This window comes from Numenius arquata, chromosome 8 (assembly GCF_964106895.1).
Source record: "Numenius arquata chromosome 8, bNumArq3.hap1.1, whole genome shotgun sequence".
Lineage (NCBI taxonomy): Eukaryota > Metazoa > Chordata > Aves > Charadriiformes > Scolopacidae > Numenius > Numenius arquata.
In genome coordinates, this window is record NC_133583.1 from 399,590 (window position 1) to 425,448 (window position 25,859).

The 25,859-nt window shown below is 56.1% G+C and overlaps 1 protein-coding gene across 1 annotated transcript in view; it reads left to right on the top strand.

The window, feature by feature from the left end:
• The first annotated feature begins 236 nt into the window (after positions 1-236).
• Positions 237-25,859, top strand: part of PLXND1 (plexin D1) — a 79,920-nt gene continuing 54,297 nt past the window's right edge. Inside the window, exons 1-5 of the mRNA XM_074152870.1 lie at positions 237-1,562; positions 19,440-19,616; positions 22,440-22,571; positions 24,304-24,404; positions 25,074-25,203. Of these exons, the coding sequence (XP_074008971.1) occupies positions 246-1,562; positions 19,440-19,616; positions 22,440-22,571; positions 24,304-24,404; positions 25,074-25,203 (1,857 nt within the window). The 5' untranslated portion in view covers positions 237-245. The remainder of the gene's footprint in view (positions 1,563-19,439; positions 19,617-22,439; positions 22,572-24,303; positions 24,405-25,073; positions 25,204-25,859) is intronic.

Here is a 25,859-nt window from a genome sequence, read left to right on the forward strand (position 1 = left end):
AGCAACGGCGAGAGGGCGGGGGCGGGGGCGGGCGGAGGGCGGGCGGGAGGCGCGGCCGCCAGCGCGCCCCGCCGCCCCCCGCCGCGCAGCGCCGCGCACCCGCGCACCCGCCGCGGCCGCCACTTCCCGCGGGCCCGGCTCGGCGGCGGGCGCTGCCTCCGCAGGAAGCGGCCCCGCGGCCCGGCCCCTCCCGCCGCTCGGCGGCCGGACCGTGCACTCTGCGGCGCGGCGGCGCGGGCGGCGGGATGGCTCCGGCTCCGGCGGGCGCTGAGCCGCGGCCCCCCGCGCTGCTGCCGCTCCTCCTGCTGCCGCTGCTGCTGCTGCCCGGCCGCGCCGCCGGCCTGGAGGTGCAGCGCAAGTTCCTCTCGCCCACCCCCACCAACAACTTCGCCCTGGACGGCCCCGGCTCCCGCGTCTACCTGGCGGCCGTCAACCGGCTCTTCCAGCTGTCGGGGGGCGAGCTGGCGCTGGAGGCGGAGGCGGCGGTGGGGCCGGTGCTGGACAGCCCGCTCTGCCACGCACCGCAGCTGCCGCAGGCCTCCTGCGAGCACCCGAAGGTGCTCACCAACAACTACAACAAGATCCTGCAGCCCGACCCCGAGCAGGGCGTCCTCGTCGTCTGCGGCTCCATCTACCAGGGCCTCTGCCAGCTGCGCAGCATGGCCAACATCTCGGCGGTGGCCGTGCGCTTCCCGCCGGGCGGCAGCGACCCGGTCACCGTCTTCCCTAGCATGCTGAACGTGGCGGCCAACCACCCCAACGCCTCCACCGTGGGGCTGGTGCTGCGCCGCGGCGGCGGCGGGGGGGCGCGGCTGCTGGTGGCCGCCACCTACACCGGCTTCGGCAGCCCCTTCTTCCCCCGCAACACCAGCCTGGAGGACCACCGCTTCGAGAACACCCCCGAGATCGCCATCCGCGCCCTCAACGCCCGCGGCGACCTGGCCAAGCTCTTCACCTTCGACATCAACCCCTCCGACGACAACATCTTCAAGATCAAGCAGGCCGCCAAGGCGCGGCACAAGCTCAGCTTCGTCCGCGCCTTCCTGCAGCGCGGCGCCGCGCCGCCCGCCCGCCGCCCCTACGCCTACCTGGCGCTCAACAGCGAGGCCAACGCGGGCGACAAGGAGAGCCCCTCGCACAGCCTGCTGGCCCGCATCTGCCTGGGCGAGCCGGCCGAGGCCACCCTCAACGGCAGCGGCGAGACCAAGAAGCTGACCGAGTCCTACATCCAGCTGGGGCTGCGCTGCGGCGGCGCCGCCGACGCCTTCACCCGACTCGTCTCCGTCTTCCCGGCGCGGGCGGCCTGGAGTAGCCCCGCCGCCCCCGCCCCGGGCCCGCCGCCCGCCGAGGAGCTGCTCTTCGGCGTCTTCGAGCGGGCCGGGGCCGGCGGCGGCGGGGGGCGGCCGCAGTCCGCGCTCTGCGTCTTCCGCTTCGCCGAGATCGAGGAGACGATCCGGGCCGCCCGCAACTCCTGCTTCGTCAGCCCGGCCGCCGGCATGGTCACCGTGCTGGACAGCGTGGTGCAGGGCACCGGCCCGGCCTGCGAGAAGCGCAACATACAGGTAGGGCCGGGCGGGGGCACCTGCCGGCGGGACGGGGCGGCCCCGGACGGGGCGGGTGCGGGGGCCGGGGGCCGGCGGGAGGCGGCGGCCCCGTCCCGTCCCGCTGCCGCCGCGCCGTTATCCCGGGCGGGAGCGTGTCCCGCGGCCGGAGGGGCTGCGTGCGGGCGGGTGCGCTCCGGTACCCCCCTCCGGTACCCCGTTCCCTGAGCTCCGCACCCCCGGCTCCCGCAGCTCCGCTCTTCTGCCGCCGCTCCGCGCTCCCCGCTCCCTCCGCGCCCCGCTCCGCGCTCCCCGTGTCGCTCCGGGTCACCCCGTCAAAGCCGGTCGGCTCCCGGCTGCTCGCCCCTGCACCCGGGCGTGCGGCGGGGCTCGTACCGAACAGAGAACGCGTGTGTGTCAGTGCGTGGGCCGGGGGGAAGACGGCACTCTTCCCCCCTCCCCTCCCGTCTGTCAGGGGACGCCGTTGTTCCCACGCCCCGGTCCCCGGTGAGCCGGGTGACTCACGGGCGCGCTGTCCCCGCTCCCCGGGCGCGGCGAGCACGGCCACCCAGAACGGCCAGCCCAGCCTCGCCAGCCCCGCCGATCCCTTCCCGCGGCCGGACAGCCCGGCGCACACAGGCTGCCTTGTTTCGTGGCGTCGGGGGTAAAAGTTTGCCGTTGTCACAATTTGTTACCAAGTGGCCGTAAATGTTAACGCCAGATAAAGACGCCTGTTTTCCCTTTCACTAAAGATATGCAATGCTTGGGAAAAGGAGGAAGAAAGATAGAGAAAGAAAGAAAGAAAAAGGAAAAAAGGGCTGCTTTAACACTGCATTTTTCCCTTCCTCTGGGAAGGGTGCATAACTCAGCTCCATCAAAGATCGTAAAAACATCTGTTTGATTTCAAAGGCAGGATAGAGCGTTTGGGCTTGGGCTTCCCTGTGCAGTGCCAGTGGCAAAGAGAGAAAGGTTTCCCATGGTAACCAAAGTGTTTAGTGTGGCATCTCCACGCTGTGTTAAAATATGTACTCTTAATGCACTGGTTCATAGACCTACTCCAGCAAAGTTGAATAGTTTTTCCCTGGTGGCAAAGTACAAGCTGCCTGACAGCCAGGAAATCTGGTAGTTGTCCTGGCTTTTGAGTTAATTCCACAAAGACTCAGTGCATTAAACACAGGGAGCCCAGTCCTGAAGCCTTGGCATGGTCACAGCTCTCAGAGGAGTCACTGGGAGTCAGGAATCCTATTTATGGGATGAAAAAGCACCCACAGTTCTTGTTGGCTGTGGTTGAAGCTCAGCATCCCTGCAAATCAGCCCCTCAGCCCCTCGCAGGATTGAACTGGCTCTACCGGGCAGGTCAAGAGCGGCTGAGACTTCTGTAGGTGCTTAGAGAGTTAACGGCCTAATTGTAACTGAAAGTCAATGGCAGAAAGGCACCCGCTTCCCTTGAGCTTCCTCAATGCTCCAGGACTGTTGGGAAGACACTGTTTTTTCTAACTTGTATTCAGTAGGGAAAATGATCATGACTAATATTGGTCTATTTGTATTTTCAAAGTGCTGTATGCAGTAAGGTACTTAGGCAGCTGATTCCCTGGTGACTCCAGGGAGACTCGGCACAGAAATGAGATTTCACTCCCTCTTTGGGTCTCGCCCGGGTGCTGTTGCGTTATAAAGCGTACTGCTGGTAGCAGCCCCTCTCTGAGGATCCCTGGGTGGGTGAGGAAGGCAATGAGGAGGAGTGTGTTGTCAGTCGGTGCCACAAAGGCAGTCTGTGAAGGATAGTTCTGTTCTTGACGGGGTAAGCGATAAGGGACGAGGTTCAGAGGAGCAAGCTAGAAATCGCTGAGCCTCTCCAGTCCTAGAGACGTCACTAGAAACCCTCCACGTTTACCGTTGTGGTGGGATCAGCCTGTGAGAAAATTTGCTTATGGGGGGGCAGAACGACTGGTGGTTATAGAGGGTGGTCGGGGAAAACCAGGCTCTGGTCCCGACTGACACTGCTGCAGTGTCACTGTCCTTGAACTGGTCCTTTAACCCGAGGTGCCTCAGTTTCCCGATTTGCCGCATATTCCTGTATTTGTTACTATTATTCAGAAACCTAACTCACATGTAGCGTAAGATTACATTTGTAAAGCCCCTTTGAGATCCTTTGATGTCAAGTGCAGCAGGATACAAATGAAGCACACCATTAATATTCGTTCATGCCTAATGTTTCTATGCTTCCCATACATTTGAAGCGTATTCCTCTCAAACCGCTGACCAAGCCTGCTGGGAAGTCTTCCTACCAGTCAGACGGAGAGCCTTTCATTTTTTTGCCTTTTACTTAATCATTAGAATTGCCAACAAGTTAACAAGCTGTTTTCGTTTTCAAGTCCCAGAGTGGCAGTGTCAAGAGAAGAGTTGTAATATTGTGTTTCTTTGTGCTGCAAAAACCCAACATCAATTTCCACCTTCAAGACAATGAAATACTCTAATACATTTTGTGTCCCAGCCCTGGGAACGCAGCAGGAAAATGTATTAAAGCAGCAGCCGGTTCGGCGGAGCAGATCAGCATCTAGCTGCCTTCCCATTGTGAGCTCCGCTTCTCCACCCGTTGGTGGGTTTCCAGGTTTCCTTTTGCCTCTTATCAGTGATACGTGCTCTGGTATTATCAAAATTGTGGTTCATTAGTTCTTCCCGTGGACTAGGTGGTTGGGTTTTAAGCTCCTTCTGGAAGGAAAAATAAAAACCTAATGATGGCCTGATTCATTCCGAGTGCGCGCTGGGCTGAAGTAGTCGGTTGTTATAAATACGGAGCACGGGCTGTTAGGCGTAATGCGGTGTGAAAGGAAAATCATTGCCCCCTTGTGTGCTCTTCTCTCTAATTGAATGCTCCTCTCCTGCAGCACTCGGCTGTGACTCAGCCAGGAGCTGCGGCCCTCGCCCGCTGTGGATGGCTTTCGGCAGCGGCCCTCGCTGTCCCTGCGGCAGCGCTGGCCTGTGAGGGGCCAGGCTGGTTGCCCTGCAGCATCTGACGGGGGGGTCCGACAGGAGGCTGGCACCGAACAGAGGGGCTTCATCCCTCTGCAGGGTTGTGGTCAATGTGGTGGCAGCCACTTGTCCGGCTCCTGCTGTCACCACATGGGATCAGCGAGGCAGGCGGCTGCGGGGGGTGGGTGGCACCGGGGACAGCGCGAGGTAGCCCAGGTGGCCAGTTAGCCCGTGTGTCCCCACCGCTGGGCAAGGGGAGCTGCCAGCCCGGCCTGGGAACAGGCCCCTCGCTATGATGGAAGTGCTGACTTGCAATTAAGCACATGCTTAACGGCTTTGTGAGACGTGGAGGAAACGCGCCGAGGAGGATGGTCTGGGTCAGGAGTAGAGGCTGGTTGGTTGTTCTCAATGAATGCTGCTGAGAAGCCACTTACCGAGGAGGTGAATTAGCAGCAGCAGCTTAGGGGAAGGAGGATATATTAGGGAAGGATTTAGTTTGATTGGGTTCTTGTACTGAGAGTGAGTGGGTGAGTGCTAAGATTGCTTTCCCTCAGCAGAAATAGCTTCTTATAATGAATTTTGTGTCAAATACTGGGCTGTGTTTGTGACGCATGCGGTTACAATGAAATACTCGCACGGAGTCACTGCTGCATGTTGCCCACTCGAAGCCCGGGTGGAACTGGGACCCGACCCCCCAGAAGGGACGAGGAGTGCGAGCTCTCTGCAGCAGACTGTCCTTAACGTCATTTGCAGCAACGTGCTGACAGAGCTTATCAAATCCCAAGGACACTGGGTGGGTTTACTTCATATTCGGGCTGTTCTGCCCCAGCAGGATCATGGCCCAGTAGGTTTGAAGGTCAGCCCGGCTGTGTGGCCGGAGGCGGCACGGCTGTGGTTTGCCAGAGCCCTTGTGAAAGCGGAGCAGCAGGACCCTGTCCCCGGTGGCCTGAGAGGAGCAGCCGTTTGGGGTGTCCCAGCACCTTCCCCCTCGGCACCGCTGAACATAAAGGTAGGGCCGTTCTGCGGTGCAGGCGGCCGTGCTGCATCGCCGCCACGTCCCCGTGGGGAGAAGCCCCCTTGGCCTCCTTGCCTTGGACCGGGCACCTTTGTGCTGCTCCAACTCAACTGCAGCTGCCTTTTGGCCACCGGCCGGTCCCGGCCCCGCTCCCCCAGCAGCGGCCGCAGCAGAGGGGCAAGCGAATGCGGATTTCCAGGCATTTCCACAGAGCTCCCTGCTCCGGGTGTCCAAACGGTGGGTCTGAGTTTAACACAGAATAGCACAGAGCATGACAAAGAAGGAAGCCTGAGGAGAAGCTGAGCTGGGAACCCCATCCCACGCTCCCAGCTGCGCTGGGCTCCTTGTCGTCTGTGGTTTCTGCTCCCAGCTCCACACTCTCCCTCTGAAAACTCCCAGAGAGGTAACCAGGGAAAGCAGACTTGCATTCATCAGACTTAGATTTGCTAGCCAGGGATCTGCAGCTCTCCTGGGAAATGTTTTGGGGTCTGCAACTCAAAAAAGGCTGAAAATCCGGTTTGTTTCCTATGCTGAAAAACACAGGCACGGCGGCCCGGGATAATGATGCGTTTCAGCATTAATTCTCAAGTTTCTGGCTCTTGTGGCTTTGTGTCAGATCCTGCACGCTCATTGAGCACAGTGTTTTGTGGTGTAATGATGAGATACCCACCAGTGAGCTTTACTGTAACGGGTTGTTAAATAAAATGAACTCCTTGGGTAGACTGTGCAAACACTCTCAGTGTATATGTATGCCTGGGCATAGAAGTGTGGTTTGAAACCAGTCAGAAAATGTTCCCAAAGCAAAAAAAACCCCTTGTATACACGTGGGAATATGACAAAGCATCTACTTACTGTCCAAATACACTGTGGCATCTCCGTGGGATTGGGTTTTATAGGAGCTGAGTTACTTTGAAGTGCTGGTTTATACTAATTTAGAAATTCCAAACATGAAAATAAATGTGCTCTAACCTTACATCTACTCAAATAAATCCAGAGGATTAGCCGCAGAAGGAAACTGGGAATTTACACTTAATTTGTACATTAAAAATGAGGCTTGAGTTCTCGTAGCGGACTTAATTTCTGCTTTTCGCAGAACGCGCTGTGTTTGGAGCTGCTGGCTCCCTCCCGGAGGTGCAAATGCCCGTTACCGGGAAGCTGCGCCGTGCTGTTGTGTCACCGGGGCATGTTTTCCTTTTGGATGCTGTTTTAGGAGCGGTGGGAAGGGGCTGTCCCTCCATGCCACCGTTTGAGTCCTGTGTACCTGCTCTGTCTCTCACTGGTATTAGCGAGCCGTGGCCAACCCTTGGGTATGATTCCTTGGGAATTTACGTGCAAACAGGACCTTCTGCTCGCAGTCGAGGCGCACGCAGGGGGCTGGGAGCAGGCGCCGTGTGAATCTCGCCCTTCCCGGGAAGGCAGGCTGGGCTCCGTGGGCTGCCTGCGCCCGGGGGCTCTCCCGCTGCCGGGGGAGCAGGGGGGTCTCCCAGGGAGCGGCTGGTGCCCCCGAGCCGAAGGTGGGTGGTGGGAACGCGCCTGCCGGGGCCCCAGGGCTTGCCCCTGCTTTGCATCTCAGGTTCAAACAGGTCCCAGGCTGCAAAGGGAAATTCGGTTGAAGTGGCAGAAGTTTCTGCGCCGGGAAGGCAGAAGTTGTGCTGCTTTAGGCGAGAGAACAGCAGACGGCTCCTGGCCGAGGCGAAGCGCCCGCCTGCTCCTGGGGCATTGGGCCAGTGCTGGCCAGGGCTGGCTGGCCTGGGTGAAGCGGGCACCGGGTCCCTGTGCCGAGGGGGATCAGAGCTGCCCCCACAACCGGCTGCACAGACCTTGTTATTCTTGGTAGCTAGGAATTCAGGTTAATTTTGATCCATCGAGCTCATTGAATCTCCTGTAATTAAACAATGGTTTAGGTGGAAAACAGGAAAAGCATCACTTTGGCCAAGTGCAGTGTTGCGTGTGGAGGTACGTCATGGCCGGGAGGGCACTGGAGCACTCTGTGAGCTGCTCATCACCATACACAGGTGGTGATCCTATCTCCCTTCATTCGGGGGGTTTCAGCCACTTTCATTCGTGCAGCCCCAGATGTTTTCCAGGGCAGGCGTTTGGTTCCCACGCACGAACGCGAACCTGTTCCCTGCAGCCCCGACGGGTGCGAGCTCGGCTGCGGGGTCCCGCTGGGTGGAAATCAAGGGATTTGCCATCTCTTTTCTGATATTTCAAAGCCTATTTTACAGTGATTGAGAGAGAAGATTGGTGGGGCTGAGGGCACCTGGAGAGGTGAACAAGGCACATAGAGATGTGGACGGGTGCCTGGGGATGCTGTAAAAACACCTCGCTATGCCTTGAAAGTCCCAGGAGGTGTCTATTTAAACTCGCAGGCACCAGCACCGCTGTGACACGCTGCTCGGGTGACCTTTTCCAGCAAGTTGTTGGAAACATAATAGGTCTGAGCCCCTGGCTGTGGTAATTTAATGCAAATGCGGGGCAAGCCTGCGCCAGCAGCAGTTGGAAGCAATCAATTATAACCACCTGAACGCCACCAGGCGCTACCTCCCGCTCGGGCTCGTGCGCCGCACGCGCGGGGTGGCCCGTGGTGGCCGGGGGCTCCCCGGCTGCAGGGACAGTGTGTGACCGCTCGTTCACACCGAGGAGGGGATGGACGGGGGTCAGTGTCCCTGACCGGGAGGAAGAAGTAGCTCCATGGTGGGGTGCAGGCGGTGGTGCCCGGAGGGGTCCCTGCCTGTGCCATGTCCTGCGTGGGAGCAGCCCCGAGCGCTCACAGACGTCCATCGCTGTGAACCCCTGGTACCGTGCAGCAGTCTGTGCCGGGGGATCCTTATCACCCTATTCTCAGGGGGGAAGGAGGTGGTAAAAGACCACCCGCTTGATGCCTCGTCATTGATCAGATGAGTGGCAGTGTCAAGGTTTGAATTGAGGTCCCGAGTGCTGCTGTGTCACCGTCCCCAGCACACGTGCCCGGGGGGGGCTGAGCCCACCACTGCATCTGCAAGAGTGATCAGCTTTGCTTTGCCTTTTTGGTATTGTTTTGGTTTTTTTTGTTTTTTATTGGGTTGGTGAAGAAATTATTGCAAGTTGTTTTCTTTTCAAGTTGGGATCTAACACCTTGCAGCAAGTGGAGGAGGTGGCAGACTGTCTACGGCAATCTCCCACTTGGAGAGACCGGTAGAATTTATTGACGTTTTTGAGCGGAGGGAGCAGCACTAATTCCTAACATCTGGAGAGCAGCTCCGCTGGCAGCCGCTGCTCTGGCGGAGCGAGGCCGGCGGGGGCGTGGGACGGCGCGCTCCCCAGAAGGGCCATGTCACACAGAGCCTGGAGAGCCCCCTTAGATGTGGTGTGCGGGCGAGCGGGGCTGATGTCAAAGCTCGTGATGATTCCCCCTCGTTGCCCGCTGAGTGTCAGCAGGGCTGGTCCAGCATGAGGAGCCTGCGCTGGCTCCCGGCACAGATGTGTGCTGGGGTTGGGACCAGGACATCCCCAGGGATGGAGGGCACGGGGCCATGGGGTGGTGCAGCAGTTACGGCTCATGGTCGGAGCAGAGCAGACCTGCTGTTGCCAGCCCTTGTGCCTTCCTCGCCAGGCCAGGGTGCGTTGTTTTGTGGAGGAAGGGACCTATGGATGAGCACAGCCTTGCAGGCCGGGGTGACAAGAGGGACATTGGCTTGGGGCGTTTCTCAGGTGGGCAACAGGATAGGGGTTAATTTGGGTATTCGGGCTTTTTTCCATACTGGGGGTCTCATTCTGCTGTGCTGTCCTCTGAAGGCAGCATGGCCAGAGTCCCAGTCCCCCACTTTGCTGCCGTGCTCGCACAGGTGCCACAGTGAGGGCTAGCAGTGGCCGCGGGGACTACGGGACAAAGTGGGAGCTCGGGGCTCATGGTGGGGCTGCTTGAGACCAGGGCACAAACCCCAGTGGACCTTCAGGCTCGTGTTTGGCTCCGCGGCCACCGAACCCGTGCTGGCCACTGTGCCAGTGCCACCGCCAGCGGGAGGTGGCTGGAGGTGGCTGGTGCTGGTGGCAGTGGTCTGGCCAGGCGGGACCGGCTGCTGGAACAAGGCTGCCCAGTTTTTGGGCCCAAACCACTGGAGGGTCGTTGCTCTGACAAGGTTTCTGCAGCTTACACGTTGCAAGCGGCACTGGAATATGAATCTTCCGATTCTAACCCAGAAGCAAAATTTCCTGAAAGCCTGGATTTTGCAAACGTACTTCTAATATTTGAAGGAAATTTGGAACTTGTCTTCCCATTTCTGTTTCATCTCTGTTTAAAGTATTATGCTGCTTCGTACTGCTCCCTTCTGGAGCAAAAACCCTGCGGCTATTAGACTTTCATCCCACCATCTGCTGACCGCTGCCAACACTCAATGGGTTGTGAGCTGCTGGTGGCCAAAAGCCATCTCTGGCGGATCGACTAATTAAAAGGGGCCGTTGAAAACCTGGCATCTTCTAGAAAATGGCTGTGTGTAGAGTCATCTTTTTAGGAAGAGTCGGGAAAAGTTTACAGTATAGTGATAGCCCTCGATGAAGAAGGGGAGATGTGAAACATCTTCTAATGTAATATAAAATAGCAGTTTCCAAAGTTGTTTGGCTTGTGGGTCCCCGTTGTTCAGTACGTCTCCAGATGTGAAATCCAGGTGGTACAAAAGGACCAGGGTTTTGTGCTGTCTCCTGTGGCTCCTCGGAGAGCGGTGGACCCAGCTCTGGGAGCCGGCTCACGCAAGGAGTGGGCTCAGGTTGGGCTTTCATCAATCAGTGTGGCAGGTCATTAAACAGGAAGGAAATTGTGGCTAAATCTCTGCTTGAGGGACAGACTTCTGCATCTGGAGACCGACAGATGAATTCTTCCCCGCGCTGTTCCGTTTGGTTTGCCTCGGGTGTGTCCCTGGGCTGAGACACGCGGCGGGAGCCTGGGATGGGTGGAAGTTCCCGCGCATCCCTCCTGGGATTCCCCCTGCCAGGAGAGCGCTCCGGCAGGCCGGGGCTCCCTGACTGCAGAAAGGCTGCTTGGACACTGTCAAAGGAGCTGGGAAGAAAGGTTTCAATATTTGGGGAGGAGCTGGGGTTGCAATGTTATGTCCCGGGCATCTCCAACTGCAGTGTCATTTCTTGCTGAGGTTTGGTATCACAGCAAGCTGCAGACCTCAGTGGGTCATAGAATTATAGAATGGTTTGGGTTCGATGGTACCTTAGAGGTCATCTAGTTCCAACCCCCTGCCATGGGCAGGAACAAACAGCTTTGGAAACATAAGTTCCTACAAAACTTGAAGACAAAGTATAAAATGGTAGAGAAAAGGAAGGCCTTCCATACTTCAACCAAGTAAGTGCTCAGTTGCTGAATCCAGTAGGACCATTGATTTTTAACAAATTTTGAAATTATTCTGCTGATCCTAATTTCCTAATTTGGGGGGAACAGGGTGGGGATGGAGGACCTCCAAAGATAACACTGTGGAGGTGCATTTGGAGTGCTTGGTTAATGAGCAAAAAGGCTTTTTTAACTTTTCCATGTCAGGCTACCACAGCGGGCTGGGTGCTGGGAGCAAGCAGCGTTGTTTTGTTTCTGGAAGCTGGTGCCAAAGCTGCTGAGCAATGCACGTGGTGGTGCCCATGGAGGAGCAGTGATGTGCGTGGTGGTACCCATGGAGGAGCAGTGATGTGCGTGGTGGTACCCACGGAGGAGCAGTGATGTGCGTGGTGGTACCCACGGAGGAGCAGTGATGTGCGTGGTGGTACCCATGGAGGAGCAGTGATGTGTGTGGTGGTGCCCATGGAGCACATCTCGATGGTGTGGGGCAGTGCTGCTGTTCAGAGGCAGGTTTTACTGAGGATGTGTAGAAGAAAAGTAGAGTTCTGCTCATTATCTCAGAGCTTAATTGATTCAGCAGAACTAATGAGGAAAATACAGGAAAACATTTACTATAAACTATTGCTAAATGAAGCAGATTTGAACTGACACATGCAAAAGACCAGTTGTGTTAGGTAAGAAGTTGTTACTTTAATGGATGCTTTTTTCAGCCCAGAATCGCACAGATATGCCGTCAGAGCACTTTGAGCATGTAAAGTGCTAAGTGTTTGTTGTAGCAATAACAAAAAAATAACCCCCGAAGATCGAGGAGCCAAACTCATGGTTCACCCAGGACTCCTCCCCATGGGAAGGAGTTTGAATAGTTTGGGCTTGGTTTCTGGAGCCAAAGCTCAGCATAAATGAGAAACACAGCTTGAGTGGTGGAAGGGGGGGGCTCTCCCAAGGAAAGAGCAGCTAAGAAAATACAGCCTGAATAAATCAAGTGTCTTACTCCAAACATTTTCGAGGGGGATGTGTTAGTTGGGCTCTCAGAGCAGGGCGGGCGTCCTTGGGACGAGGGGCTCGGCTGATCCGCTCTGTGCCTGCCCCTGGGGAGGGGGGCAGAGGGGCCACGTTTCCAGCGGGGGTGAATTTAAAGGACATCCCAACTCCCACTGCTCAAACACATGGTGTTTTGACTATGACAACCCCTTTGGAGCCTGTTGTTCGCTAATCCCTCTGCCTGCCCATGCCTGGGGGATTTGATTGTATAATCTGAAGTATTGTATTTAATGCAGGATGAAGGGTAACATAATAAGCTTGACCAGTCTTCCTGGCGGCATGAAGGATGTGCAATTTCAGTTAAAAGACGGCTACTTTTTTGTATTTCTCCGCCTGGAGCAGCTCCCCATGCAGTCGCATGTGCTGCAGCAGCTCCCTGCGGGGGAACCGCCGGCGGGTGCCGGACCCCCGGCACGTGTGGGGCGAGGGAGGGGACACTGCTGGAAGGTGTTTGGGGAGGGCTGTGCTGAGTGGATCCTGCCACTGTTGCCCTCTGCCTTCTTTACCAGTAGTTCAGCCCCGGGGCCAGCACGACGGGGTTGTGGTGTGATGGATGGCTGCCAGTCTGCCCAGTGGCTGCAGGAGGTGGTAGGTGAGGTCTGCCCGGGGCAGCAGCCAGAGCCTGGCTCTCAGACGTGGCGCTGAGAGCATTTTCCAGCCTTTCAAACCACCGCACCTCTGTGGTTTGAAGTCTGCGGCCGTGGCAGAGGTGAAAGTGGCCGCTGCTTTGATGCAGCAGAATCTAAGAATTCAAGGCTGGAGGTCTGTGTCTGCAGATTCATTGAAAACAGTTTCCCCTTCGCTTTCAGGGAGCTGGTGGGCTCAGCCCATCGGGTCAGCTCTGGCCTCGAGTCCGGTTTCAGGCACACAGTCTGCCAATCCCGCCACCTTGGAACAGGCGAGCTCTGCGACCGTTACTGAAAACCCAGAAATCAGTGAAAGGCAGGACATGGTGGCATGGGCACCCAGGGCTGCTGGCATCCCCTGCCTCTGACTGTGCAGGTTCCCGAGTGATTCTTGTGCAGGCAGAACAGGCCTGAGGAGATGAAAAGTCCCAGGAACCACTTGTCTGCGGAGTGCTGGCTGTGCCCTGCCTGCCCCAGCGGCCGTGGGTCTGCGCACAGGGCTCTGCTCTGCCCACTTCACGCGAGGGGCACAGCCTCACTTCCTCCGCCGTTTTAACCAGGTGGATGTCCCATGTGAAGCTGCTGGGAGAGAACGTTAGGAGCTGGCAGGAAAGAAAAGTCAGGAGTAGGGAGATGGAGAAATGAGTTTTATAAGACGGGAAGGGGGGGAAAAAGCTTTCCTGTAAAATAAAAATGAAGATAAGAGGCTGAAAAGTGGCCAGGCATCAGGAGCTCTGCAGAAGCCAAAGGAACGGTTTTTGGCACGGGGGTGACATTTGTCTGTGGTGGAGGGAGGAGCGGGTGCACTGACAGGGTCACTTTTCTCCCTGCGTGGCCGGTGGGGCTCTGCTGCTGGTGCTGCCGGCTGCGCCGCAGTGGGGAGTGGTGCTTTGAGGGGCAGGATGGGGGCGTCCGGTGGGAGTTTTTCATTAACAATTACTCCAGAGGGCTGGAGTTGACACTCATCCCAGCTGTCACCCACACGGGGCTGCACATGGGTTGCTGTGGTCTCCCAGGGCATGAACCAACAGGGAGGGGTACTGAGAGCTCCCAAGGGATGCAGCTGAGGGAGCATCTGGGCAGGTCCCACCAACACCGACGGGCCCCCCGGCATCGGTGCTGATTTCCCCCCGGGACTCGCCCCCGCCGTGTCGAGACGCTGCTGGGCTGGGGAAGCTGCTGGGACCATGGCTCCCCGCGGTGGGACATGGTCTGGGTGGGCAGACAGACAGGTGTTTGGACAGTCCGTTACTGGTGTCACAGGGGTGGCTTGCAGAGCTCAAAACACAGCAAAACCACCACTTCCTCGCTCGAGAAACTTGTGGTCTGAGTAAATAGTGAAACCAGGATGCAAATCTCACTTTAAGCCTTTTTTTTTAAAGGACGTCTGCTGGGCTGCAGGGGTGCTGATTGCTTAGCGTGGATGATTCTTGAGAAGAATTCAGCAAGATTCATTTTACGAGAGGTTCTCAGCCCAAGTGCCTCGACTGGCCAAGAGTGCACATTGATTTGCCTCCCATTGCCTAAAAAACGTGATGGGCAGTGAGAGGGTCTCTGTGATAGTGCCTGCCCCTGTGGCTGCACTACAATTAGAGACCGCTTATGTCTCAAGTGCCTTAACAGTAGAGCCCTCTTCTGAGGATGACATTTTCCTCCAGGCATCCCAAAAAGCCTGTTTTTGACAGCTCTGGTTGCGACACTGCAGCAGATAAACGCGTGATTGTGTGTACAAACTGCTGGGGCGCGGGGGGGCCGTGGGATGAATGGGCTCTGCCGGGGAGGGGTTCCCTGGCCAGACTGGGCTCTGCTGGCACAGAGGGGGGCTTGTGCTTTCTGTCTGCGTGGTGCCGGGCTGCCTTGCCACCGTCTCTCCTCTGCCCGTTTTCCTGCCCTGTCTGTGCAATATTTCAGTGTTGGTTTTTAGCCTCTCTCTGCTGTTGGGCTTTGGGTCCATGTCCGGCTGTTCTCTTCAGACAGCATCCAAATTATTTTGAATATTCTCTCTGCGACCAGAGATTTCCCTGAGTCATACCTAAATGTTAATAAAAGCCTAATGGTTTATGTTAAGGAAGGCAAGAGATAAAACTAGAGCCCTTTTATCACAGACTTTAATGGCCTGAAAATGTCAGTTGTGTGGGAGCAACTGCCAAATTTTGAGCCTTGAAGATGATGGCTAAGTCCCACAAATCAACAAGTTTGGAGCGGATTATCGGATGCCGGCTGTGTCATTTTCCCAGGACTCCAGGCATGCTGGAAGCCAAGGCTTTAATCCGCTCTGATACGATGCACGAAAGGGGCCGGGCTCCCTTTCCCTCCGCGGCACTTTCGGAACCGGTGCAGCGGAGCCAGGAAAGCCTGGCTGGGAGCAAAAGCTGCAGGGCTTTCTTCTGAACTGCAGCCTGCTTTTGATTCAGAAATAAACTCCATCTTTGCTTAAGAACTATTTTTAAGGTCACAAACACAGGATGCAGAAATCAGTGGGTTTCATGGTTTTCCTGAGTGCTGCCTCACCACTCCTCTTCCTCCTTCTGTTTCCAGCAGACTTCCTTCCCGAAGGGACATCCTGCGCGGCTGCCTCTGGGGCGCAGCGCCCGGGGCTGGGGAGCTGTAATGGAAATTCTGGGAAATCACTTTTTCTGCTCTTTTCAGGCCTGGGATAAAGAACTGAACCCGCACCATGAAAACAGCTGAACTCTTGAGCTCTGACATGGCTGGAAATCTTTTATCTCTGTCCCGCTTTGTGTTTGCAATCAAGCTCAGGGGTTAATCTGACTAACGCTCCTCTTAGATGTGGCTCCCTGGTTTGAGTTAATTTGCATCACTTGTGAAATTTTGCACAAACACCGAGTACGCCCTTCTCGCAAGCGCGCGGGTGACAGCAGCGCTGCTCGGCCGGTGCTGCTGTGGGCTGTGTCCCGTGGCTCCCGAGGTGGCGCTGGCCTTAGCATCGAAGTCAGATGTTTTGGGTGCAGAAGGACTGGAATTGAGACTCACCCAGTGTTTCCGTGAGTTGCTGAGTACCCAGAGCGCATAGCAGAAAAATAGTGGCAATACAGTAAATGCCCACGGGGTTGTTTTAAAATGCAGATGATGGAAAGAGATTGGTTTTGGAAGAAAATTTAATGTTTATGCTTTCCCCACTTCAAGGTAGGGCAGTTTGATTTAAGATGGAGTGAGATTTAACCCGTTCCACATGGAGAAAGCCTTTTAGCACGGCCTCTAAGTGCGATTTCCCAAGCTGCAGTGACTGCCTGGTGCTGCAGAAGGATGTGCCTTGGCCGTATCCTGTTTACCGAAACGTGACAGGGTTAAGATGTCCCCTCGGTGCTGGGGAGTACAGACAGCAGCAGCCCAGGCTGTCCCCCCACCCTGGGAGAGGGAAACACCATATGTCTCCTCCTGCCCGTCTGTCGGAAGAGCTGATGTCATGTGAAGAAAGGTGTTTCAGAGGAAGGATGTCTGCGGCCAAAATAAAGCTTGGCCTGTGTTGGAATAGTGACGTCCTGTTTACTGTGGAAAACACTTTGCGCTGATACGAGCTCTGAAACGGGTGATTTATAAGCAGGCAGGCGCGGCAGATAAGGAACTTCCCGTGATTTTGGCCACCTGTGAGAAGAAAGGGCTGGTCGCTGGGGCTGGGGCAAACACCGGTACGGGGACAGCCCCTGCGGGGACGAGGTGCTGAGCATCCCCCGGGCTCCCGGGCGGCCCTAGCTGCCTCTGTGCTTGGATTCCCAGCAGGACGGAGCCTTGTGAGCTTCAGGTGGTTAATATTGGTAAAGGGTAATGAGGAGGTGCCAGAGATAACCATCCCCTGGACAAATAAATAAACCCAAGGGCATTTCTAAAGGCCCAGCTGTGAATGAAGGGACCATTACATCAGAAACATGAATGGCTAGTGTGTCCCTGGTATGGTATAACAAAACTCTGTTACTCGGTGTCGGGGGGAAACATACACACTTAAGAATTTGGGCTGCGATTTTATTTTTTAATGGAATGAAATGCCGTAAAACTGCAAAATGCATTTAGTGAAGTCACTTGCATCCACAACACTTGATCCTTCCGTCTCGGTCCCATGTGAGCCGAGCTGCCGCTCCCAGCCTGTTGCCTCCTGCTTGGCTCTCGATTCAGCAGAGGAAGTTTTTCAAATCAGTCTTTGTCACTTCACTTCTGAGGCGACCGGCGGCAGCAGCGGACGCGGGGTCTGGTGTCTGCTGGGGCACAGGGGACCGCCGTCGGGGGGTTTCTGGAGAGGACCCCGTCTGCTCCCTGCGGCAGGGACACGAGCCCTGGGCGCCTCTGCGGCGTTGCACTCCCTGCGTTCCCAGAGCAGGGTGTTGTCTGCGGTGTGCGCCGAGGCCCAGGGGATGCTGTGGGTCTGTGGTGGCACCGGGTACGCGGGCTGCTGTTTGCTGGCTCCAGAAGCTGGAGAGCTGGCTGGCACCTATAGCTCACAGCCAGCCCCGTGGGGTTTGCTGCTGCCTGCTCCCCTGCAAACAGGAGGAGGGGGCAGTGCCACAGTCCCCACGCCATTGCCCCTCCATGGACCGTTCTGGCCGCTGCAGAAGGTCACCAGCCCTGTGGCGGTGTGGTGGGAGGACACCATCCCTCGCCCCTGCAGACGCAGCCCACTTGCTTCACGTACATTTTGGATCTTAACAAGTTTCTTCCCCGTTTTTGTCCAGGGACGTGTTGCTGTGATGTAGCACCAACCCAAGACGCGTGGTCGTGGCCGGGGGTCCAGGACTAGTACCCAGGGTCAGGGCTTGGGGTCGGGGTGGGGGTCCTGCCCTTGTCCCAGAGCTTGCTGCAGGGCCTGAAGATTTTCCTAATCTCCTAAATGGGCTGAAGATAGGGGAGAGCTGAAGATTTAGTCTGGTTCCATTAATGAAATAATAACGGTAATAAGGTAATTAAAATACAGGCCCTGGTGCGCTCAGCCCAGGGAGGGGGGACTGTGCTGAACAGGCTGGTTGTCAACTTCTCCTGCCTGGTGGAAGCACGTGGTCCCGTTTCTCAACAGATACAGCCTCAAATCCCTGCATTTGTTCTGCTTAAATTACCACTCCTGACGATGGTTTTGGAAGGAATATCCACGTTATGGCTGAGTTCAGTAAGGCATAAAATGTGCTTAGTTTCAGGGGTGTGGGCTGCCGTCTGCCAGCGGTCTCTTGTCTGGGGTTTTGTGTAAGCGTTTCCCGCAGTCAGGGCCATAATTCGGCGTGTTTTCAGGCTGTTGGCACGTCGGCCCGTGCCCGCGCCCGGCAAGGGTGACAGCGCAATTGACGCTTCTCTTCAGATGAGGCTGAAATGACCCCGCAGATGAGGTAATGGCCCTTGAAACGTGCCCGTCGTTTGAGCAGCTTCGGCTGCGCCCACGGCACTCCACAGAAGCTGCTGCAGGAGTGACGGCAGGTGAATTGTCGGCAGCGAGGCTGTTGTGGTGTTCAGACAGTGTTGAATCCATACACATTGTCTGAGCAGAAATTATAAGGAGAGTCTCAGAGGATTCAGGGTGAGAGTGGTCATAAATCTTGGGTGCATCTCGGCAGGGTAGGAGGAAGATGAGGCATCACTCCTGTTTCCAAATGCTGCTGTCATGCAGCAACTGTGCTAATTAATTTAGCACGGGATAGTGAAGTCTGTTGTCTTGCTTTGGGCTAAATGAGCCAAACGCCTGCTCGCAGACCAGGCTCACGTGAGGAGTCCTTAACAGTTGTCCTCTGCCTTCGCCCCTTGGCACCCGATAGCAAATTGTCACGGCAGCCTCGATACTGGCCTCGTGTCCCCGGTTGCCAGCCCTGGTGTGGGGTGGCCCATCTGCCAGGGCCGGTGTTGGCAGTGCTGCAGTTCCTGCGGGGCACGGCGAGCGGCGGTGGGCTGAGGCTGGATGGGGTCGGTGGCTCCAGTGTTTCTGCGCAGAGTTTTGCAGCCATTGCTCTTCCTTCTGTGTCCCGCAGCACGGTGCTTCCTCCTAGACGGCGGCTCCTCCGTCCCAGCCCATCCCAGTGGAAGACCAGTGGAAATTTTGCTGTTGACTGCAGTAGCAGCAAGATCGGAGCCAGGATTTACAGTCCTGAGAGCTGCCAGAAAAATTCTCCCCCCCCTCCCCCCCCCGCCTTGGCTCTGCTCTCAGTCACTTCCTCACTTACTTGCAGGGAAATAATATTTTGAGTTCTTTTACTGGAGAAACTTTTTGCCTCACCTTTTGTTTGAGAGGGAAGGAGCCGGAGATGGCTGGGGCGTTGCAGCCGCCCCGGCTGAGTGTGGCTCTGTGTGCTGCCCAGAACTGGTCCCGAGCGGTGGCCCGTGGGCTGGGGCACCCGTTGCAGCGCCGGGGGCAGAGGGGTCTCTGTGGGGACAGCAGCCCCCTCTGCCAGGACAGGCGGCTGCTGGGCAGGGCTTGTCCTCAGTGGGCTGAGAAGCCTCCCTGCAGCGCAGCCCCCGCTGGTAGTGGGCTTCCGGTGCGGGGAAGGAGAGACCTTGGATGGCTTCTGTCGGAGAGGGGCACAAGGAGCCCTCTCATCCCCTTTTACTGTCACACAAGAGTTTTGTGTTGAGGTGAGGGTGCTGCTACAGTCAATGGGCCTTTGGCTGGAGGATGCCCGCATGGTGCTGCCCTGATCCTGCCCATGGTGTGGGCAAGGGCACTGCTCCTCCATCAGAGCCTGGGCTGCCTTTGGCTGGAGGGTAGATCTGCCAAGCACAAAGGGGGCTCTATTATGGCTCTTTGCTCCCGTATTAACCCGTTACATTTTCCTCTTGCATGAGGTCGTGAGGAGCTTTCCCCCTTGTCTTGGTCGTCTTGGTCGTGAGGAGCTTTCCCCCTTGGCAGTTTGTCCACGCTGAGCCTGAGGGGGTGACACGAGGGGGTGGCACGGGGGGGCCCGCGGGGGTTGCCACAGCGCATTGACCTGCCTGTCTCCCCACAGCTGCAGCCGGAGCAGCTGGACTGCGGAGCCGCGCACCTCCAGCACCCGCTGGCCATCGTCAACCCCGTCACAGCCACCCCCGTCTTCACCTACAGTGGCCTCACCGCCGTGGCGGTGGCCAGCGTCAATAACTACACCGTTGTCTTCCTGGGCACGGCCAGCGGAGGACTCCTGAAGGCAAGTGGGGCCCGGCCGCCCTGGCGCGGGGCAGGCAGGGCTGGGGGGGGGGCGGGGGGGCAGCGGGGCTTCCCCTCCCAGCACCTCTGGTTTGCACAGAGGACAATGTTGTCAGGTGTGTCTGAGCACCTGCTTTCGTTTGGCAGTGAAGGAGTAATTGGATGCTGCCATAATCCGTACGGTGATATATGCCGCCCGGTGACTGGTGGCCGTTAATTACTGTTCAAGGCTGCCATGCAAGCAGGATGTTCTCGATGAACCCTATGCTGGAAATGTTATTGTGCAGCATTTCATTATTAACAGCTCTTCTAATAAATTCTCCCTCTGAGCTGATGGCTTTTGAAGGCTCCATGTAGACAGGGGAATCACTGAGAGATGCTTCCTCGCAGCCGAGTCCAAAGCAGGTGTGAATCCGCGCATCTGATGGGGGATCTGCTTTACACGATGTGCCAAAGGCAACGCAGGGCAATGCAACACCCTGGCTCCAGAGCCAAGACACGAGGCCAAGGTTTCACTAACTATAGCGCTTGAAGTTTGCCAAAGAAAGTTTTGATTGCAGCCAGCCACAACAGTTTGCTGTATTCTCAGCGTCGAAAGTCCATAGGGGAGGGGGGGGAAGCCCTGGAGCAGACACGGCTGATACCTGCTTTGTCTCAGACTGGGGTTAGCAGTGCATAATGTGGAATATTGGATCAAAATGCTTGGAGAGAAGAAAACTGATCCAATCTCTTCCCTTATGTCCAAGTGCTCCTGGCAAAAAATGTGGGAACGATCACAGAGAAACTCACTGCTTTGATTTTCACCCGCAGGGGCAGGTAACCCATGGGGGCGGGAGGAAGCTGGCACCCCATCCGGGTGCTCCGGGCTGGAGAGGCACATGCCACACGCAGCGCAGCCCGTGTTCACACAGCATTAACAGCTCTGCTTCCATTATCATCTCTGAGAAAGCAGCCTTATCGGCTGAGCCTCCATTAGGGAGAGGCTCCTGGCTACCCTTTGCTGGGATAATTTGCTCAGATAGCTCTAATCTAATTCTACAACACAGCTGCATAACCAGAAGCCTTTTTACCTTCGGGGTTCCTTGTTATTTGGCACAGGATACAAGATACTTTGCGTGAGTTATCATTCAGATTTGCTGCCTGAGAAAAGACAGTGAAGGGGCAGAAATAGTGCTCGACCAGCTCCCGCCAGCAGCAATTATGGCTGGGGGGTGCGTATGGGGAATTAGTCAGATAGGCTGCAGATGGGCACTTCGTGAGGGCCGGTATCAGTGCCACGTCCAGCACGTTCCCATTCAGGGAAGCAGTGGCCAGGGCAAGGTGTGCCAGGGTGGGATGCCCTGGAAGGGCACAGGAGTGGGAAGGGTCTGTTACGGACAGTCCCCACGTGTCCGGGTCTGGGAGCCCCTGGGCCTGGTGGGGTTACCCAGAGCTCGGCACACTCTGCTCTCACCGTGTCCTGCAGCTCGCCCCAGCCCTGCTCCAGTGAGAGGATGGTGGTCCCTGCCCCGCTGCGGGGGGTCCCTGCCCTGGGGCTGGAGCTCATGGGCATCCCGGGAAAGTGCCTGTGCCGGAAAAGCATGGGGGGAAGGAGCCCAGGAGGCAGAGGGACCTGGGGACAGGCCTGAGAAACACCCAATGTAGAGCAAATCTTAGCAAGAAGGGAGAAAGAATGGTCACAAAGCTGAAGTGGAGGGTGTCAGAACGCAGTTCATGGGCGTCTTGGGTGATCCCAGGCAAATTATTTAGCCAGATAGCCAGCTTTTAATGGGGATAATGGGAGTTCCCTTCTTGCTCTGCATAGTAGCTTGCAGTGCCTGCATACGGTTCTTAGCAGAGGGAAGCCCTCTGCTTTGAGCTTGTGCTATCTTACTAGGACATGTTGGTGCTGCTCCAGTGTAAGAATTAATTAATCCTATGTTAATTAATTAATCCAGACTTCAGAGAGCAGAGGCACACTTGGTCCTTACAATTATTGCCTTCCCTTGCTAGTAAGGAGGTAGGAATTTTCCTCGCTCCCTTTCTGTTTTAAGCTGAAAAGTGACTGTCACGCGAAATTGTGTAGCTCTATTGTTATTTCCTCTCAGCAATGCCACATTTAATTTGCTGAGTTTTCAAGTCAAATGCCAAGACATTCTGGGATCCGAAAGGCAGGCTGATGCTTTGCAGCCTCTTCCATCACTGCCAGCGCTTCAGCTGGTGATTCATGAGGCAAGGTAGGACTTGGCTCTCTTGCGGCAGCTGCCACAGTCTTCTGGAGTTAGCAGGGATAAAGGCTTCTTATGGCCAGGAACGACAACACTTATTTTTCAAATATGCAGGGAGCGGGGGATGCCATGTCGTACAGCCCCGCTGCTGATTTTCGCTGGTTTTCATTAAGCTTTGGAAATGCAATGTTCTTTGTAACAGAAATGCACATATGTATGTGATGAGGGCTGAAGGCTGGTGCCACTTACATTAGGGCAAAGCGAGAGCCGTGCTGCTCTGGCTGCTGGAAACCGCCGTGCGGCCGGCGGAGCCTTGGACTAGAATGTTGCGGGCAGCATCTCAGAGGGACCGAGGGCTGGTCGACATTGAGCGGGGCTCCTGGCTATGGCCTGGACCACTTAGTGCCTGCCCCGTGGCACAGAGCTGGCCCAAACCACGGCTTCTCAGTAAAGCTCTGTGTGTGCAGCTTGCGAAGCGTGTAGAGATCTACAGCGCTTGAAAATGTAGGATGCTGTTAGATACCGCTTTGACTCATGTTTATAACTGAGGAAAAACAACCTTCTCCCCACAGTGTTTGGCAAACGGTCTCAATGAGTGGCTTTTTCTCACACTACAGATTAATCTGGACAGTACCATGAAGGTTATTAGCAGGAGATCCATTTCGGTGGCTTACGGAGAGCCTGTCCACCCCATCATGCAGTTTGACCCTTCTGATTCCACCTACCTCTATCTGATGACCTCCCATCAGGTGAGATCTTTAGTCTTCAGCCAAATAGCCCTTTGAGCGTCCTGCATTTGATTTAGTGTTCAGCACTAAGCTGGGAGCAGGAAGGGACAATAAAATTTGCTTTAACATCAATGGGCAGAGCCAAGACGTTCAGAGCCTTGGCTGGGGTGTGAGAGGGCTTTCTGTGGGGGTACCTGTGCCTGGCCATTCTCCTGCACGGGGTGGGGGTCACACCGAGCAGACCGGCTTGTCAGGCTTTCTCCTCTTTGTGGTGGCAAGGTAAAGAGGGAAGGATTTCAAAACCGTTCCCGCTTACGGGAGTGCAGAAATGAGCAGAGGTTGTTCCTGTATAGAAACCTGAAAATTACGGTGCACAGTCTGTGAGGAGGCTTTTAGGAGATCCTGCAGACAAAAAGTCTGCCTGTCAGGAAGGATGCTCAGGGGAGGTCTGTGCTCAGCCTGGCCAGCAGGAGGGCTGGCTGGGAGGAAGGCTCTCTGCGGAGACGGGAACGCCGCAGCAGGTAGAAACAGACGGTCTCATCTCCATCAAGTGAGCAGAGGAGGAAGATGAGAGCTGAGCGCTCCAGGCGCTGGTGGTTTGTCCTGAATTACATTTTAATCTGTCAAAACAGATGCACAACCACAAATGTTATATGTTGCATTTATGTTTTCCAAGCACTAATTCCCTGCAGGTTGGTCATTATCATTTCACAGAACCCTCCCGGGATGCCTCTTTAGCTGATGTTTCAGACTGTCTCAGCCCTGCTCCCGCACTGTGCTGTGCACCTTACTGGGGCTCGATCAGACACCCAGCGCAGCGCTCGTGGCACTCTCCTCTATTTCTTTTCCAGTAAACCAGACAAGTTGATTTTTCTTTGGTGGAATTAGCATCCCAGAAAGTTCCCTGGGAGCTCGATGGGGTTGGGGGGGTACTGAGCACCGCAGGGCTGGGGAGCAGCGAAGTGCTGCGGGTAGAGCCGGCGTCAGGCCAAGGAGCTCGCCTGGTGGGAGCTCAGGGCTCTCACCACCTCATGTTCTCAGTCCCCACTGAACCAAACAACTCAGTTTTCTTTCCCAAATGTTTAAAAATTGAGGGAGGAAAAAGCAGAAACCGACACATGCTTTCCCTCCAACTGCTCCTGCCGAGCAAGTCCCCAGAGGTACTGTGATTTCTTTACAAATTAAGGTTTCCAGAGTGGCTTTGCTTTCTGATTATTTCGTAAATAGCCAGACAGTGTTCAGCTCTGTCTAGAAAGGCGCTTTCCACAGGTTTGAGTGAGAGCTTTTCACAGGGAGGGACGAGCTGTGAAACCATCTCCATCTGAGGCATCAGGAAGGTGTGGTGTGGCTGTTGCTAGCCTGGCCATCACACATCCATTGCCAAGGTGCCGGCTGAAAGGGAGCAGTTCAGCTCAGCCCAGCGCTGCCACATGCCCTGTGGGGCGACTATGCTGGGGACCGCAGCAAGCCCTGTCCCTTGGGCATCCTTCCCTGCCCCCAGGCTGGGACGGGCTCTGCTGGGGGCACGGGGCAGCTGCCCATGCTGGTCCCTGTGCGGGCTGGTGTGGGGCAGAGGGTGGTGGCACCAGGGTCTGCTCCCCATTGTCCCGTCTGTGGAGCCTGGTCCAGGCAAATGGGCGAAGCAGTGCGGGATGCTGGTGTCTCATCGCTGGCGCATCCTGGCCAGGCTGAGCATTTCCGTGGGCTGTGGTGGTGTGGGACATTCGGAAACTGTTGTGCTGTTGTCGTGCAGATGACACGGGTGAAGGTGGCTGCCTGCAACCAGTACTCGACGTGCAGGGAGTGCCTGGCTGCCGCTGACGCCTACTGCGGGTGGTGCACAATGGAGACCAGGTAGGACTGGCTGGGTCCTGGTGCACTTCGGTGTGTCCTTTGGCCCTCAAGCCTGGGAAAGAACTTCTGGTGCCTTTCATATTTCCACACAGTCACAGTACGATTAGTCTCTGTCCATTCCTTGTGAAATACGTGCGTTTAGAAACAATTGCATCTGGTCTCAAACGGTTGGGATGCTCTTCAGAGCCAGGATTTCTCTGTAGCTGCATTGTTACGCTGCAGTCGGCTGGCAGCGCAAAGAATATCTTGCAGGCATCCAACCATGGGACTGAGGGAGCCAACACCCTGTTAAAGACCATCTTTTGCCCTTGCAGTTATTACTTATGAGTGGGAGAAAATCAGCACTCCAAAAGGGATTTACAAAATTAGACTCTGTGTTCACAAATTGAAGTCGGACAAAATGTCACCTTCTCCTCGGTTCTGGGTTCAGCCTGGCCCGCTCTCGCTTACCCCGAATCCTGGTGCTCCGTTGATGCTGGTGGGAGTGCGCGCTCTTATCGCGGCAACCAGACACTTTAAATATAGCAGCAAAGCCTTAGGCTTAGCTGCTTGGATGGAGGAAAAGATGTAGGCACAGGGTTTTCTCAGGATCTTCCCTCACAAGGAAGCCAACGTTTTTATCGCCTCTTTTAAAAACGATCAACCACGTGTCCCCCTGTTCGTTTGCAGGTGTTCTCTGCAGCGCGAGTGCACCAACTTCACTGGGGCCAACTTCTGGGCAAGCGCAAGCGAAGGAGTGCAGCAGTGCCCTTCCATGACCATCCTGGAGCCCGAGATTAATATCGACAAAGAGAACCCGGTGCGCTAGATGTCAATACCAAATTAATCACATGCAGCGTCCCATAGGGTCGTTACCTGCTCTCGGGGCTGATAAATACCCACTCTCCTCTAGCACTGCAGCACAGCTCCATGCGGTGTGGGCTGTGGGGATGCTCAGCTCTCTTGTTGGTACCCAGCCACGCCAAGGTCCTCTAAAGCTCCTGGAGGTGACCTCCTGCACCTCGGGATCCTGGAAGCCGAGGCTGGGGCTGTAGGTGAACAGGACCCGTGACACTGCCGTGCTGAGCACGTGGCAGAGATCTGCAAAGTCTCAAAATACAGCTGCAGATAGCTAAATCAGCTCATTTTCTGGTCTCATATTGTTGCTATTTTTAACTGTATTTTAAAGATATTTTAAGTGTTTTCAGCAAAATATTTTTCATTTAAAGACAAACCCTTTCCCAATGGCAGAAATCTCTCTGTGTCAAAGTTGGTGACCAGCCCTAACGTGGGGAAATTGCTGGTGACGGGCAGTGGTTGGGGCAGAGCCCAGACCGGGGCTGGAGAGAGGGATCCTGCTGGACCCGAGCTCTGGTCCGGCTCTGTGGCCACCGTGCAGGAGCAGTGGGCTGGGGGTCCCCAGGGATTCCCCCCGCTGACGGGGGGGAAGCCAGCGCAGCACACGGGCCCTGCGTT